The 19,295-nt window shown below is 30.1% G+C and overlaps 1 protein-coding gene across 1 annotated transcript; it reads left to right on the plus strand.

Annotated features, from left to right (window-relative positions):
- The first annotated feature begins 5,261 nt into the window (after positions 1-5,261).
- On the plus strand, positions 5,262-12,791 carry LOC127081651 (GTP-binding protein At3g49725, chloroplastic). The gene is made up of 12 exons (XM_051021889.1): positions 5,262-5,325; positions 7,294-7,437; positions 7,516-7,580; positions 7,680-7,742; positions 8,395-8,484; positions 8,619-8,731; positions 9,156-9,224; positions 9,776-9,920; positions 10,013-10,068; positions 10,163-10,213; positions 10,314-10,368; positions 12,717-12,791. Exons 1-12 carry the CDS (start codon positions 5,262-5,264, stop codon positions 12,789-12,791), a joined length of 990 nt encoding a protein of 329 aa, XP_050877846.1.
- The last annotated feature ends 6,504 nt before the right edge of the window (positions 12,792-19,295 follow it).

A 19,295-nucleotide genomic window follows, 5' to 3' on the forward strand; every position in this document is an offset into this window, starting at 1 on the left:
TATCTCTTATTTAATGTTAGGTAAAAAAACCTCATCACCAAAGTTTCGAAATCTCATCCTATTAGTCACCAACCTTTCCATAATGTATGTTCTGATTTCTTCTAACATAGTAATTAGCTTTTTTCTTCAATAATCAGAGTTAAATGTTTTCGACATGTTGTTAAACAATGTATCACATTTTGATTATGTCCTAAAGTACAATTTAATTCAGATACTAGGAGGTGTCTTCATAATATACTTAAAATCTTTCGCATTGACAACTCTCGTTTCTCTCATTTCCCTTTTCCAAGTCTATAGGTAAGTTTAGTTGTCTTCCAAATATTTTTCTTCAATTTATTTCTTGGATACTTCTTGCTAATGTTGTTTTGTTATACATGTGCCGCACACAAAATCTTTGCTCGGCATCTAGTAGAAGCTCATCACAGCAGGTAAAAAACCTTACAATAAACATTAAATTAACATGAATTACAAGATAATTTTATATGAAATTCTAAATAATTAAAAAATCATAAATTATAAGTACCATGTGTTGATCATATATGAATGTGTAGTTGTGACACTAGGTCATGTCTCCAAGATCATCAATTTAAAGTTCCTTTGTTTCTCCTTCGACAACAACAAAAGCTATTGTCAACATTTGGTAATTTAGATCTCTTCATATGGGTGCGAGTATTTGTCCTCCACAAAGACCTCTTAAAAAACTCCCATCAATTCCAATCACATATGTGCATATCTTAAAACGTAAATATTGTATAATATATGTATAATCTCTTAAAATGAGGCATTTGATCAACTACTTCATCTTGCACTAGTTGAACATTTAATTTAATTGTTGATCAATGATTTGTTCTTAGAATTTTATGAGAATAGTCATATATAATGTTGTACTATTCTTAGAATGAATGTTCTACCATGTCTTTAATTGCACATTTTCTCCTAATTGCCTTTGTCTTGTTAATCCATATATTACACTTCCTTTTAAGCCTTTTCCTTGATGTCCTTGATCTTCATCTTAGAATAATATTTTAAATAATTATGAATCCTCTTACTTAGCTAATTTATAACCATCATCTTAACATTATAAGCTCTAGTACAAGTCTGTTTATTTGTTAATTTAGCACAATAGACATTTCACTCACATCTTTCTTTACATTTAACCCTAACGCTTTGTTTGTCATTTTTCATGAGCTTAAGATTCCTGTTAGATTGGATTTCATAAGTTGTGATTGTTTCCTTAAAATAAGACATGGTAGAAAAAAAGTTCATATATCCCATTTATAATTTTTCACGTTTTTATGCAATTTGAAAATTAGATATTTCTTCCTATATGTTCAATTTTGCTGATCGGTTTCACACATACTTTCCAATTCCTCAGTATCATTTTCACTCTTATTAAAATTTATTTTGTGCTTATGTTTTTTTGTTGGCACCCTTTGCATCATGATCATATTCTAACATATTTTTCATATCATCTTCCATAAAATCATCACTATCATATGTGTCTTCAAGTGCTATATTTAATATTATAATAATTAAAACTCACATCATCACTATCATCATCACTTTCAATATCAAAAATATCTCCCTCATTCATCACACCTACATTCACTTTGATATCACACACTCCACATTCATTTACCTCTTCCTAATTCACTCCACCATCATTCAGTTCATTATCATGCACTCCACCTTCAATCATCTCAGTTGCATCACCTTTGACAACTTCTTCATACATTTTGGAAATTAAATCTTCTACATCAAGATTTACGGTCGATAATATAATATCTTAGACACCTTTTTCATCAGCCAATAAATGCATACAAAATATCAGGTGCATGTACCATAGAGTATCTACTTCTCTATATTCCAATTCTTCAACTATATATACCATATCTAAATAACTTCATTTATCAACATCGCATTTCAGCTATGGAACAATACCTTCATACTTAGACATTCCATCATCCACCAAGAAACCTTTGTGATGAATAAATACATGAAGAGATACATTCATTTTTTTTACCTAATTCAAAAAATAACTACTCAATACATAATTATATTAAGAAGCATTCAAAAATCTTACACTAACATAAAGGGGCAAAATTCCTAAAACTCCACATTCAAATAAAACCCTAAAGAATAATATTTCTCAAAAATCATACATTAACAAAAAGGAGTGAAAACACCCAACAAACTCTAAATTAGAAAGGGGCGAGAAAACCCAACAAACATAAATTAGAAAGGGATATAAATACTTATCTTCCTCGTTTCCAAAAAGTTTCATTAATATACAAGGTTGTTTTCTTCGTTGGTTAATACATTGTTCTTCATTGTCTCTCTGTCTTTGTATTCATCATTGTCTTCATTTAGCTAATTGTATTCAAAACTTTGATTTTTAATTTAATGAATGAAATTATGTAGACTTGACAAATAATATTAATTATATTAGCGTTAATTAGATTTCTTTTTTGACTTTGATTAACAACTTTGACAAAAAGGATAAAGGTGACTCAATTTAAAAAACTAACGGACTAAAATGGACGTTCTAAAAGTTATACAATCAAAATGAAATTTGAGTCAAAGATAAGAGATGAAAAAGAATAGGCTTAATACATATTTTAGTCTCTTAATTTAATTTAATGTTCCACTTTACTCCCTTAATTAAAAAAATGTTACAAGTTAATCTCTTAAGTTCACTTATGTTATCCTATTTGGTCCCTTCCATCAATTTCTGATAAAAAATGTTAAGTTTCGGTGATGTGGAGTGACAGCAAGACCATTGATAAAAATCTGAATCAACATATGTAGTTAAAAACTAATACATACGATATTTTATTTTCAACCTCCAAAAACAAAATCGCCGCAGTTTATATAGGATATTAATTTTTAACTACATATATTGATTCAGATTTGTACCAATGATCTTACCGTCACGGCACATCATCTTAATTTAACATTTTTTTTACCAAAACTTAACGGAAGAGATCAAATATGATAACAGAAGTGAAGTTAATAGATTAACTTGTAACTTCGTTTAGTTAAGGGATTAAAGCATAACATTAAATTATATTAAGAGACTTGATAATTATATATATATATATATATATATATATATATATATATATATATATATATATATATATATATATATATATATAAAATTGTTTTTCTTCATATGTACTAAAAAAAAAAAGTTCGATGGTATTAATAAAACATAGTTTTATAAATTTTCTTATAATTTCTTTTTCCATACAAATTAAACTAAATATTTTAGATTGAAAAGAGTATAGCTATTGCTTATTTATTGATAAGTTTCCGTACTCTTTAGTTAACTCACCAACATTTTAAGAGTGTCATTGTATTTTGTCTCTTTACCTTCTTGTTTTGCTCTATTTGTGTTTATATGAAATGTCAATGATTTTGGAGGATATATAGTTTGAATTGATCAAGAGAAATTGTGAGTCAAACATAATGCTTCAAAATAGTCATATTGGCAATGACTAATTATTCAGTCCAAAATGGCTTCGAATATTTTAGCTTTATTATTACGAGAATATTTCTCAAGAGGAGACATCTCTCTCTCTCTCTCAAGACTTGTATATATATTTCAATTCAATCCACAATCACTTCACACATAAATATATCTTATAGCTTCAATTATCTTTTTTCTAAGATGACTAATTTTAAGAAAGTTATATTGAACCTAGCTTTTCTGTTTGTGATTCTCTTGTCAATGAAAGTGGCTGCAACGACAAGGATACCACCATGGATAATTGAGCCTCATCATCAAACTCGTAAGTAATTTGACATATAAATAAAATAAGGTTTTAGCATTTAATTGTTTTCCATTAATATATATTTTATACATAGTTTACTAATTCATTCTTAATCATGTTGCTTCCATGTTGTTTTGGAATCTCAAAGATGGACGCCAACTTAATCTAAATGTTCAAGATCGTCCACGAAACCACAACTATGGTATACCTCCTCCTCCTGGAGCAAACAGTTGATGAACCAAAGCACCAAAACTGGTGAAATTGTTGCTTATAAAATAATGGTTTCAAACTACCATTTTGTATTTTTTTTTATTATAAGGATTCAAAATTGATTATTTGGAGATTTTAGGTGAATATTTTGGAGTTCTGACTATACAAGTTTCACTCTATTTTACAAAATTACACATTCTATCTATAATTATTGTTTATTTTTTATTAAAAAGAGTTTATATGATTTGGATTCTCTCGTGACAATGGTTGAACTCACAATTTTTTTAAAAAAAAAAATCAACTTCTTTCACCATTGAATGAACCATCATTGATATATAATTATATATTTTGTCTTCAGCCTTATAATCGAGTTTAATATAATGCTTTTTAAGGTATGAAAGCTTAATATAAAGATATTAATTTTTTAATATCTTTTTAAAAATATAGTGTAAAAGCATTAATGTTTTCATAACTTTTTTTAATAAGCACAAATGTTATATTATCTTTAAGTGGATATAAGAGATACTCAATCCGAATATAATAGGAAATAGGAAAACAACAAGAAAACTACATCAAAGTCCCGACAAGATTTGACATCCAAACAAATTTAGAATCCCTTAGTAAACCAAATAATCTAGTATTGAGCCAATCCCAAACTAAGAACTTTGTCTTACGACTCCCTTTCATCCCTTCATTAAACCATGTCCCATTTCTGATAAACCAAATAGTCCTTACAAATGATAACCAAATGAGAACCCTATAATTTTTCTTTGCATTTTCCCCGTTACAAAATAAAAAAACAGTAAATGATTAAATCTCTAAAGGTGAGCAAAACTTATTCACTCCTCCCCAATCCAAAATCATGGACCAAATCTCAACAGCAACCAGACAATCAATTAATAAAGAGATGAAGGCGAGACTCCTCATGGCCAAAGCATAGCGGACATACAAGATTATGAAATATCCATTCATCATCGTTATTCACTAGTATACAAAAGACATAGAATAAATAATATTGTACCCATTTATTTTGTAAATAAATATAACGTTCAATACCTGTTTTTCATAAAATAATTTGTCTCATTTACATATTTTTAAAACAAATAAAGTATTTTAATATAGTAACACCTAATATAAGACAAAACAAGTCTAAATAAAGTGGTGGTGGCAAAATTGTAAATATAAAACTATACCCAGTCTTTGGAAAAATAGGTATGGGATTATAATTTTAATTTTAAGTTTTTATTTCTCTCCCTCTCTCATGATGATGCGATTATGCATCTACTTGGTCAAATTATATTGTTTGTGTATGGGGATTTGTTTCCACTGACAAGTAATGGTTAGCTCTAATTTCCAATAATAATCTTTACAGTTATCTGCATAATACAAGTACCATTGTTGATTTCAAGGATTTTTAACTAAGATTAAATAAAAAGCTTAAGATCTAAAACTAACAATAGTTTACATACAAATTGACCCTTAAATAGCTCCCTAACTAACCAAAGTAAGCCTAATTATATGTATGACATAAAACAGTCAGTTATGCAAAAAGAAAATAGTGCTTTGAATATTTTAAGCTTCATGAAGATTGATTTATTTTATTTGTTGAAGCTATGTGTGCTTTTTACATATCCAGTTATGTTTTTATCCGATAAATATTTTGAAATTATTATGATAACGTCTATTCTTAGAACCAGGGGTGGTAATTGGATCCATTAAGAGAAAATCAATCCAATCCATCTATCAAAAAATTCATCCAATCCATCCACTACATAAAAAATTAAGTTAATGGATTGATCCAATCCATCCATTTATAAACATGGATTGATCCAATCCATCCAACACATTTTAATGATCCAATAAATTTTTTTATCTAATTTTAAAAAAAAGAAAAATTTAAATATTAATTTTTTTTTATAAAAAATAAAAAATATTTTTTTTCTTCGAAAAAATCATTTATTTTAAAATATAAAAAACCGATTTTTTCCAAAAATTTAAAAATAAAAAAAGTCCTTATTTTTAAATTAGAAAACTGATATTGTTTTTTTACGGATATAAAAAAAAAATTTAATTTTTTTTTTACGAATATAAAAAATAAAAAAATTTAAATTATTTTTTTCGAAAATACAAAAATATATTTTTTTTGAAAAAAGAAAATTCTCAAAAAAAAACTGATATTGTTTTATTAAAAAAAAGTAAAAAACTTTTTAAAAAAAATAAATTTCAAAGAAAAATTTTAAAGGAAAAAAAAATGGATGGATGGATATCCATCCACTAAAAATATGATAATGGATGGATTAGATGGATTTTTATTCTTAATGGATGGATTGGATTGAATATTTTTAAAAAATAATTAGTGGATTGTTAATGGATAATGGATTGTTTTGATCCATCCATTAACGATCCAATCCATATCCATCCAATCCATCTATTTTGCTACCCCTACTTAGAACCAGTAAATAGGAAAAATATATCATTTATTGGCTAACATTGATAAAATGTTTGGCATTGTGCTAAGATGAGACATTTTAACCAACATGTTCTTTTAGGTTTATAGATATATATAAAATGTTTGGCATTGTGCTTGGATAATTAGTTATTTAAAATATGAAATACTGAATATATATATCTTAATTTTTATCAAACTTTGGATTTTGAGAAAAAAGCAGCATATATATATATATATATATATATATACACTACGCCAAAAATGACTTTTAACAGCGCATCTTAGACAGCGCTTTTAAAAGAAAGCGCTGTCTAAGGTTAAAATTAAAATAAAACACGGAAAATGTTCCAAAAAAATAATGAAAGCGCTGTCTAAGGGGGGGTCTTAGACAGCGCTTTCTAAAAGCGCTGTCTAAGACCCCCCCCTTAGACAGCGCTTTTAGAAAGCGCTTTTAAATATAGACCTTAGTCAGCGCTTTTGATAAAGCGCTGTCTAAAGTCTTTAAATTAAAAAAAAAATTAAAACCAAAAGCGCTGTCTAAGGGGGGGTTTAGAAAGCGCTTTTGGAAAGCGCTGTCTAAGGCATACCTTAGAAAGCGCTTTCCACAAAAGCGCTGTCTAAGGTCTAATTAAAATAAAATTTCAGACTCCATTTCAATTTTCGTTCTCTGTTCTTTTGTTTTCCCTCCTGCGAACGTTGAAACCCTAACAGCGAAAACCATAACAGAAAAATGTTGATATATATATATATATATATATATATATATATATATATATATATATATATATATATATATATATATATATATATATATATATATATATATATATATAAAAGTTAATTTTTATTTGAACGAAGCGAAGCTCAACGAAGCACTGTGTCTCGCCAATTCACTTGAAGACCAACGCGATGGTTATTTCCATACCGATTTCTTCGATAAGCCTTTACCCCCTCATGTACTTGTTCAGAATCCTTCGCTTAAAGGTCATAAGCCTCGTGCAGGTTCGGTTTCTAACTTGGAGTTTCTCTCTTTTTTGAAACGCTATTTTCTGGTTTTTGATTTTGTTTTATGGTTTTTAGATACTTATTTTGGACCTGGAACGGTTGATACTATCAAATGCCATCTAAATGCTGCTGAAACGAAGGTGAAAAATTGTGCTTTTGTTGTTTTTTCATGTGATTGGTTATTTAGGGTATTGATTTGCATTTTGATTTTGATTTTGATTTTGATTTGTGTGTAACAGGGTGAAGTGGATGTTGTTTTTGTTAATGCAACACTGTCTGGTATTCAACTTCGAAATATGGAGGTAAATTTTGTTTGTGTAATTTGTAATTGAATGTGTGAGGCGCTGTCGCGTTAGTCATTGAATAACCTCCAAGGGTTGGCATGTTGCTGAAGACTTGGGTCCTGAGAGTGTGCTCTTTTCAAGGTCTCAGATTTGAATCTTGTTCGATACTAATCTTTGCGTTGGGTCTGTTGTGGCAACTCATTTGATGTTTAGAGCTAGTAGATATGGTAGTAAATATGGTTATTAATGTTATTATATTAGTTTGAGTTTCTGTAATTTATTTAGGTGTTGTAGCTATGGTGGTGCTTGAGTCAACTTGCAGTCTGTAATATATTGTAACTGTTAGCACACCTTCTGCTCTTTATTTCTTTTAATGCAATTTGGTTTTAAAAAAAATGGGCCTCTCGCTAGTGGACGGTGGGATTGTCCTCGTTGGATTAGTCAGTCTCACGGCCGGATACCAAGTTTCAAAAGAAAAAACATTAGTCATTGAACCTATCAAAACTATAAAAACATACCCAAATGCATTTTGATGGTCAATTTGGTGTTCAACCGTGTCTTCTGTTTGTTTGCTAGTTTGGTCCTCCATCGTGTTTTCTGTTAGTATGTTGTTTGGTCCATAAAATTACTACTAACAAGACACACTTGGGGTTGTTTCTGTTACTGCTAGAGGGCTTGGAGTAAACCTGTGGTGGACCGTGTTGGTCTTATAATTGAGATTTTCAATGCTCATGCATACACTAAGGAAGCTAGGCTCAAGGTTAGTAATGTGGTTTCATTGGGCTGTTCAATGGTTTATGCCTGAGGGTATTGTCTCTTGAACCAAATTGGATTTAATTGAGTTGAAGCTCTTGTTGCTTTTTAACTTAGAGTTATACTTTGTCATCTTTGTAGGCTGAACTTGCAGCTCTGTCGTACAAGAAGTCGAGACTCGTTCGTGTTCTTGGCCCTGGTGGTCGCTACACATTTGGTGCTTCTGGAGAAGCTGAAGTTGTTAGTGCTCGAGGGTTGTCTTTTATTATTACTTCATTCCCCTGTTTTTATGATTTTGATGCCATTTTTGAAGTGGAAATAACATTATATTGAAAACTTTTATTGGTGAGCGGGTTAAATTGCAATATAGGAAATTTGAACTCTTATGGGAATCTATTACTTTTTTTCTTGGGAAGATTGTTTGGTTGCCAAGTATTACTTGTCATAACGGTTTAGTTTTCTGTTTACATTGTTGTTTGTTATGAAGTACAACTGTGATTGAAAACAGATTATAATTTATATCCCTTTTCTTCACGTTCCCTTTCTCTTATGCATATATTTCTGGAAGAATGTGTAATTCTGTGAATCTATGCATGTCTTGCCTAATCTATAGTATCAATAATTAGTAAATTGTTGATTAGAAGAATAACATCTTACCTTGATACTTGTCAATATCAGGAGAGGAGGTGGGGGCCAAGGTTTTATGAGCGGTGCTGGAGAAACTGAACTCCAGCTTCAGCGGCGAAGGTAATATATAACTGTAATACTAAATTTGCAAGATACATACATTTATCCTCAAGTAATCTATTCCTGCTTTTTCTTGGCATAGCTTATGGTTTCCTCATAAATTCATATTATTTTTAAAGCTGTTTTTGACATTCTCATTGCATCAAGTCATTGCAAACATTCACTGTAATTGTGTTTGTGGCCACAATAGTATTTGGATTGGATGGCAGAGATGTTAAGAGAAAGTGTATGTTATAGGCTATGAAACCTATATTCGCTCTAAATTAAGATTTGATCACACCAAACTCTGGTCCTAATTGATTCTCGTTAGATTTAATGAACAGCATTGTTAGGAGTTTTGTGGTGTTTCAAACTTCCATGCATGCAGGTTTATTTGAGATTAACCTGTTCTTTGCACTTATATGTAGTTTCGCCGGATATTTCTCCTGTCCATGATGTATGAACCACTAGTTAATATGCAATTACTATTACTAATTGCATAATATTACAACATTTTTTTGTGATCACCTCTTATTACATAATTTGGTCACTGAATTGTGAAACTCTCTTAGAGTCTTAGAAAGGAGGAATTATTTACTAACGCAAATTGATGAGGTTCGTCGTACCCGTGCTGTGCAACGTGCTGGTCGGAAGAGGCATGGGGGTTCGTCTGGTCATCGCTTAGCCACCGTTGCTGTCGTTGGGTATACAAATGCTGTAAGTCGTCTACCTGTATAAGTACATATATGTTTGCTATATATTGTAATTAAACAGCATCACTGATATATGCCTTTCTTTGCTTTTATTAGGGAAAATCTACATTAGTTAGTAATCTAACGGACAGTGATCTGTATAGTGATTGTCGGTAAAACCACCTTTACTTGTATTTGTTTGCATCCTCAAAAGTTATAATTTGACTTTATAAATTTCAACTTTTTGTGGTGTTACATGTATTGCAGACTATTTGCTACCGTGGATCCTAGGTTAAGAAGTGCAGCTCTTCCTTCAGGGTAATGTGACCAGTAAATCCAAATATTCTATTTTTTTCATACACTGGTTGGTAACATTGGTTATACATGCGTTACGTCACTGTTCTAATTTTATTTATAGGAGGAAAGTGCTTTTTAGCGACACTGTAGGATTTATATCTGATTTGCCTGTTCAGGTAATGACAAAGTTGGTATATTGGCGTATCGGATACGTTATTGAAGTTTATATTAACATTGGTTATGTATAGGTTTTTGAAGTTTAAAATGAATTGAACTTTATAATTGTTAGGATATTCAAAGATACTACCTTAGTTATGTATTTTCGTCTGGATTAATTGTTTACTTTAATAAGTAGGAAAACCATGGATAAAACATGGATCTGTGCCGATCGAATGACCAAAGAGTACGAGAGTGGGGTTAGCCAAAAATTGGTAGAAAAAAGGCCAAAATGGCATATATAAAATGTGATAATTGTCTGTCAAAATCTGGTTGAAAACAGGTAGAAATTCTGGTTTATAAACCTGGAAAAAATGTGGTTTAAAACAAAAGCTTCAAAAAAATTCGTATACCTTAGACAGCGCTTTTGTAAAAAGCGCTGTCTAAGGGGGGGATTAGAAAGCGCTTTAGGCAAAAGCGCTGTCTAAGGGGGGGCTTAGACAGCGCTTTTTGAAAAGCGCTGTCTAAGGTATACCTAAAAAAATTAAAATAGGAGGGTCTTAGAAAGCGCTTTTGGCCAAAGCGCTGTCTAAGGGGGTGGGGCTTAGACAGCGCTTTTCAAAAGCACTGTCTAAGGTATACCTAAAAAATTTAAAATAAGAGGGTCTTATAAAGCGCTTTTGGCCAAAGCGCTATCTAAGAGGGGGGGGGGGGGGGGGGGGGGGGGGGGGGGGGGGGGGCTTAGACAGCGCTTTTAAGATTTAAAAAAGCGCTGTCTAAACCTTTAGCAGCGGAGGTTTAGACAGCGCTTTAAAGCGCTATCTAAGGTCTTGTTTGTTGTAGTGATATATATATATATATATATATATATATATATATATATATATATATATATATATATATATATATATATATATATATATATATATATATATATATATATATATATATATATATATATATATATATATATATATATATATATATATATATATATATATATATGGAAAAAAAATAGAGATTTACATCTATTTTTGTTTAAAGAAGGTGTTAAATTACTATAATCTACACCAGATTTTAATATTAATAAGTGTAAGTGGTTGGTCCATTTTGCAAAAATAACATATTCGATACCTATTGATTAATATTTAATCCCAGTTCAAAATTAGTGTGAATTGAATTTTTTATACCTGTTTTAAAATAGTTGTCAAATAGCATAGTTACAATATTGGTAGCAATCACATTGAGAAAAAACAAGTGTTAAATCTATAAAATAATAGGTATTGAATCCTCAATTTGTACTAGTGATTTTGAAGGATTTGTGGTATTGAATCAAATTCTATGCGGCAAAGAGGAAATCACAATTACAAGATGCAGGAAAAACAATCAATCTCATATTTTATAATAAACTCTTACACATATCACAATAGTTCTTTAATATAACCGTTGTGATAGATAGTGTGTTACCCAACTTATAACCACAATCACACGCCCTTTGTATACATACAATCATACGACATGAAATCATTATTGTATGTGTTTCACAACCTTCATCATATGTGTTTTTCATAGTATTGAGAGAATATTATCATGTAAGAAAAACTAACTACTTGCATCAAAATAAAAAATGAACAACAAATGGAACTAAGAGAATGTTTTTTTTTGTAGCGCACATGTAGATGGAAAAAGTGAATGTCAGGTCCTGTTGAAGCCACTTCTTTAGCACTTGAAGTTGTCCATGATGACAAATTCTGAAAGGTTATAGGTTGATATCTTGAAATTAGTCACATGTTGCTGAATGAAACATACCATGATTGTTCCAGCAACTGATGCAATACATCAACATATTAGTCCTAACACGTTTGTATGCCAACCATATTTACATGAACATATTTTGTATTCTAAGAAACATAATTTTAAGAAAAATTGCACATAACTCTATAATTATGTGATTACAATATACCTAGCCCAGATGCACTGATTACTCCAGAATATTCTACCTCTACACTTCGAACCTAGTGAAAGTTCAAAACATAGCCAATTATGGTACCTTAAACAATAACATCTTCAACTTGACATATTTGCAGCAGCAACACAAGACAATTACTATCGATGATTAGAAAGATATTTGACGGGTACAAAGATTAAATATTAAGGAAGCTAATGAAAAACTGAAGAAATCAACATAATCGTAAACTGAAATATCATAAGGCAATGATTTCTCTAGATGAACATGTCCTATAGTCAAACATATCCAGATTCATCATTTCAAATCAAAATCAAGATACATAAAAGATCATACCAAAAACAAAACCAACATCACAACTGGACATACAAACTAACTAACTTTTGTGTCTTTTGTATCTAGTTTTGCACTGAGGACAAGATTGGTTCACATCTTTTCGCTCATATTCATAACAAGGACGGCAAACCGGGAAATTGACAGATTTCACCACATATTTGGCAGATTTGTTCATGAACAACCATATATGATCTAATATGAACTTGAAGATGAAATTTCTGATAAAACTTGAAGATGAAATTGAGTCCAGGACCAATCAGACCCAACTTGAACTTAGGATGATGCATAAAAGCATAACAACAACATTGTAATTAAGTTTTAGATTACAAACCCCATTGTCGAAAGAATCATGACAAAATCAAACAAGCTCGTTACATTTATGGCAAAGCATGAGAATCTTCGCCCATTTAACACACCATTTTTTTTCGGAAAAAGATATTCTCCTTCTTTTTTTCTACTGCCATCTCTCTTGTGTGATATCAGACCCTTGGATTTAAATTTAATGATTGCTCTTTTTTTTATCATTTTCTCTCTCATATCATCCGATCAATTTAAGGGTTTGGATTGGAGCAGAATGGTGAAGAAGAGACACAAGCTAAAGAGGATTCAGGTCCATTTTTTCACCTGTACTTTCTATATTGCAACACACTGCAACTAGTGCTGTGTTGTGTTCTTTTTTCTTTTATAATGGTCCCAGAAGAAGAAGAAGAAAGGGATAGAAAGAAGAAAGTAAGAGAGGTGACGACTAGGGTTAGGAGAAGTGAGAAAGAGAAGTTGATATGGTGGATAAAATGTTTCATAAATTATAAATAATAAAATATTAATAAAATAACTCCAGTGCAGCCAAATCAATAACGGTTGGAGTGTCACGTTTGCCCAACTTAATGTATTTTGACAAAATATAACGGAAAAGACCAATGTGGGTAATAAAATTTGATATCGGGGACTTAAAACAAATATTTATTAAATAAGGAACGAACGTGGAATCTGAAATTAAGATAAGAAACCAAATGATGCATTAATATATAATCTTAAGTTTCGAAGAGAAATAAAGTATATTTAATGATTGAATATATTAGATTGTCGAAAATTCTGGAGAGTCTTCCAGAAATTCAGAGGTGCTGAAAATCAACGAAAAATCATAGATGCTTGAACCAGAGCCGCGGGGGAGGCGACGACTGGCAGAGTGTCGACGATCGACGGAGGTGCACGGTGGCGAATGGCCTTGGGTTGGTGGAGGTTGCGCGACACGGTGGTTCGTGTGATGGCGGCTAGCTAGAGTCAGTATATACAATGTTTGGTTTTTTCGATCATTTAGACAGTTTTCTCGGTTCACATGTTTTGGGACTTTTTAGTTCGGTTCCTGGATCCATTTATTAATGGATTGTGTTTTGGGCTTTGTTATGGATCTGTTGAGTTTAACAATTATAAATATGTATCTCTTCTATTATTATAGTGTGACAATCTTGCAAACTAAGCACCTTGGGGTTGTGTGATTCATACATTGAGAGTTTGAGAGATTGGAAAACACTTGGGTAAAAAATATTGTTTGTTCTTGGGAACTTGGAAGATTATTTTCTTGTCACTCATTTGTAATCACTTGTAACAACTTTTGAAGTATAGTGAATTGAAGGGATGCTCTCCCCCCTGGCGTAGATCATTTGATCGAACTGGGTATACAAACCTTCATGTGTTTCTTGCATTCTTTTATCTTCTTCTGCCAAATTAATTCACTATCTTATTGCATTAAAAGTTATTATTGTTGAACACCATTTATTTTGATTGTCATTGTTATTTATCTCACACATCAAATTCTTTGGTATCTCGTCTTTAGTATGCAAATGATACACTCCTTTGTGCGGATCATACTATTGAAAATTTGTGGAGTATTAAGGCAGTCCTTAGAGTGTTTGAAATGGATTTCGGTTAATTTCTTTATGAGCTATCTTATAAGGGTTAATACGGACTCTGTCTTTCTAACCTATGCATGCGATTTTCTTAATTGTGAGATTGAAAGTCTTTCTTTAAGTATCTTGATTTATTGGTAAGGGCTAATCCTAAGATGGAATTTAATTGGGGCCTTTTAGACAATTTACTAATTAGGAGGCTCCATTATTGGAAGCAAAAATATGTTAGTTTGAGATGTATGGTGGTTCTTTTTAAATCTATGCTTAATCTAGCCCTTTTTCTAAGTTGAGATGGATGTTGATTAGAGGTCCTTCGGGCCTTTGGTATAATATTATAGTAGATAAGAATGTTGCTTCAGTAGTTTTCTCTTTTCGATGGGGGAGGAGATTAGAGTTTTGATCTATTTTAGCTTGGTGGATATATGTGTCTCTTCTTGGGTCAAAAGAGGATGACCTTTCTGATTAGTTTGCTTAAGGTGTCTTCAAAAAAGAAGGGTTAAAACCCATTCTCCAAAATTCGAGTTGCTTGGTCAGTTTTCTAACTCTATTTAATTAGATAGGCTGGTGGGAGAGATTGGTCGAGTGGATATCAAAGACTTGGTTTGGAATCTCGAGTGGAGAAGGTCCTTCTTTCTTAGAGAGTTACAAGTGTTTGAAAATGATTTCAATATGCTCCGAGATGTTATTCTCTTTTAGCAGAGAGATAAGTGAATTTGGAGGCATATAAGAGAGGATTTTTTTTCTCTTTTGCCTCTGCTTATGATGTTTAGTTTGATGACTCCTTGCAGTCTTACAAATCTTAGTGGGTCTGTTGTTTTTTTCTGTGGGGATTCGGTTGTCACTTGTGAGTTATTTTGTCTATGTGGTATATGATATTTCAGTTGTTAGGTTGACATGTGATTTTCCCTAATGACCATATGCTTCTTTTTTTAGTCTTTCATTTTCATAGGTGATAAGACCGATCTAGGGGTGGTTTTGTTATGATCCGGCATGATATAATTTGGATAACTTATATTGATGTCATCATTAATGGGTTATAAAACTCTAAAAGAGGTGGAGGAGAAGAGTTTTTTTTAACATAAAAATGGTTTTTAGATATATTATGAGTAAATTCATGTATGTACTCTGACTGATTTTAGAAATCTATCGTCTATCTAATTAATGGTGGATTGAGTGTTTACCTTAATTTTGAGGTATTTCTGGTATGTGATTTTGTCATTCTCTTCGTGGAATGTGATAGGTTGATGGTGGTTTTAGCGGGTTATAACTTTGGTCTTTAGCTGTTTGAACTTTTTTTTCTTCTATTTGTTTGGTTTATTGTTATATTAGTTGTGATGATTATTTCATGTTGGATTTCTATTTGTTTTCTTTTAAGTACATTTTGTACTTTAGGATTATTTATATTTTTGATAATTTTCTTTTTTTTTTTATCAATATTATTTTACAGTAAAAAATAAAATAGATTTCATAGTGGCATATGCAGGTAACGATAGGAAGAGTTGAATTGCAAAATATTTGGAAATGATAGTACATATACTAAATTCTGATGGAACATAAAATTAATGACCATATACTATGGTTGCTCACCATAAACGTGGCATGTTTTGGTTCTAAATTATTACAAGAAAAGTAATACTCTAACACAAATTTTCAACCTAATACTTTTATTAATTAAAAGCAAAAAAATCTCCATATTATGTATTAAAAAATCTCATTTAGGTTTTGCTTCATCAATTTTTATTTATTTATTATTTATGTTGTATCAAATGGCTATTGTTCTGGTTTGTATCCTGGCCAATATCTTGGTGATTGTTTGATTTATTTTTTGTGTTACACTTATTTTTTTAGCTATGTGTAAATTAGATTCTTATGTAAATTTAGATTAAAAGTAAATTGGTTAAATAAATGGAAATCAATAGTCTGCATCAATGAGAGTTAGACTAATTGGATTTAATTTTGTATATTTGCTTAGTGAAATTTTAAAATTTGATAAATTATAAAATTCATAACAACATCAATTTTTTTGAAAAATATTTTTATTTGTTCGTGTAAATTGCGGTACTACAACTTCCCATATTTAATTATTTACCAGAAAATATAAATATTAGTAGTTTTGTTATGATCATTATAAAATATAATTAAATACAATGATCTAAAGTTTGTCCTTCAAACAAACGAGCAAAGGAATATTGTGGAATAAAAATAAATAAGTTGATTTTTTTTTCTAAATGGTGTTATGTTACTTAAATCAATAAAAAGAAAATTTAGAGTAGGTTAAAAAAATTTACTATTAAAAGTTGATCCCATATATATATATATATATATATATATATATATATATATATATATATATTATATATATATAATATATATATATATATATATATATAATATATATATATATATATATATATATATATATATATATATATATATATATATATATATTATATATATATATATATATATATATATATATATATATATATATATATATATATATATATATATATATATATATATATATATATATATATATATATATATATATATATATATATATATATATATATATATATATATATATATCAATAAAAAAATTTAATCTCTTTATATATATAGTGTTACATGACTTGATCAACTGCTTACCGAAGAAACATAGTTTAAAATGAAATGTGGAAGCTTATATTGATGAAGCAAAATCGTCGGTAACCATTGAATATTAAAGACTTTGTTAAACAATGTCCTTCACAATCACATTCTAATTTTTAAAACAGATATTCAATGACAAAATCACAATGACCATGACTATCACTATATAAAGTATTGCCGTAGAATATTTCCATTGAAAGACGCGTCCTATATGTTGTGTCATGATGTCTTTGATAGTTTAAATAAACAACAGAATTGATTTTATCTATATTTTAATTTTCTTATTAAGTTTACTAAATGTATCTTTGGTGGAAGTTCATCTGGTATATATTTTCATTTAGTCCTCACACACACACATATGTGATCTTGCTAGCTTTTACAATTTTAGTATATAATGGCTTATTTTAATAAGTTAATTATCTTGATAAATCTGATATTGCTGGTTATGTTTCTCTTCTCATTCAAATCGGCAACAGCAAGAGTACCCCTATGGATATCTAACCTTCATCACAAAGCATGTAAGTGATCTTGGTTCCCAAGAAGTAGTTATTATATTGGATTTTTAGTCTTGTATTTTATCATTTTAATTTTCTTTCAAAAGTTATGTATTACTAATCCACTTCAATGTCCTTTTTTGTTTTGAACTTAGATGGACGTTACCTTTATGTGACTGATGATGTACCAGGGGGGAACCACAATTATCATGATCCTAAGAATCATGGTTGATTGGAATCCATTGCTTCATTTTTTTTCTTCTATATATAAACATCTATTGTATACTTTATTTTTATGTGTTTATTTTATGTATAACCGTATCTAAAATATCATTTGTTGTATAATTAGAATTAATTTTGATTTTCTTTATTCAGATACATTAGTGTATTCATTAGAGGTTTATTTAAAATAAAATAAAATAAATATATATAATAAATTTAAGACAATGCTCCTAAAACACATAACTAAACTTTACTTTTCGGGGTCGTTGAAATAAAGTCTAGAAAAGGAGATATTGTATTTGCACGACACCATATTTTTGGAATGTTCTGTTAGGGTTTGAAAGACAACCTAATTGACATGGACTCACTCCTCCAGAACAAGCCATCAACGTGAAGACCTTCCACAGTTTTCTCTTATTCCTCGAATGACTCCTATATCTCCATACCAATTCCTAGCACAAAAGAAATCTATTGTACAAAGTCTTTAAAATATGTGTGACATACCAATTTTTAATTTTGTCAAGCTTTTCCTCAAATGTAACTTTTTTTAGATAAAAATTTCTGAAGAAGCTTACAAAGCTGGAGTCGAATGATACAAGAATAATTTACATGGGATATTGATTACTAGTAAAAGTAACATGTCATTGAAGGCATCATAAATACATGACACTCCTAAAATTATGGTGTCCAAAATCGAATTGAACTCCTCTAAGGCAGGACTAGTTTGAATTTTCATTCAAATCAAGGGAGGGTCTCAATGAAATTTGGAGTGTAGAAACATGGAATATTAAGTTCTCCATATTGCATTTGTCAGCATAGACACCAGAGTTTATACCTAAAAATTTCAAGATTACACATGCTCAAGTGTGGTTGATGATGCATGGTTTTTTATTAGAGTATTGAGAATCAACTACTTTATTTGCAATTGCTTCTAATATTGACACTCCTTTATCAACTGATGAACTTACAAGAGAAAGAACTTTGTGGCATTTTGAGTGTGTGCACATATACCAAAACATGCCCAATACTCTTCATGATCGTATAATGTTGGAATGAGAATGTTATGATGAATTGGAATATGATGATTTGCCTTTTTATTGTGATAATTGTGTTTTTGGAAAATAGTGGTAAGAATTCGGTGAGAGATTCCTATGATGTTTTGCGTTTGGAGAAGAATAATAACCATTAGGGTGATGGAGATAATCCTCTTGAGCCACATCTAGAAGAATTTGAATGCGGGAAAAATACACAAGAAATGGGGGATTGAATTGTGTATGCTAAAAATTTGTTTCGCTTCTGAACTCAAGGATTTAGAGTCTGAACTATGTTCAGAGTTTGTTAACATAATATATATAATAGCAGCAGAAAAT

Source organism: Lathyrus oleraceus, chromosome 5 (assembly GCF_024323335.1).
Source record: "Lathyrus oleraceus cultivar Zhongwan6 chromosome 5, CAAS_Psat_ZW6_1.0, whole genome shotgun sequence".
NCBI classification, from domain to species: Eukaryota; Viridiplantae; Streptophyta; class Magnoliopsida; order Fabales; family Fabaceae; genus Lathyrus; species Lathyrus oleraceus.

Bases quoted from the DNA above. Each gene is read 5' to 3' on its own strand.
- LOC127081651 (XM_051021889.1), top strand. From the start codon at position 5,262: ATGCATCTACTTGGTCAAATTATATTGTTTGTGTATGGGGATTTGTTT. The intron at 7,438-7,515 runs GTTCGGTTTCTA...TATGGTTTTTAG, and splicing joins AGGTCATAAGCCTCGTGCAG to ATACTTATTTTGGACCTGGA. The intron at 9,921-10,012 runs GTAAGTCGTCTA...TGCTTTTATTAG, and splicing joins TCGTTGGGTATACAAATGCT to GGAAAATCTACATTAGTTAG.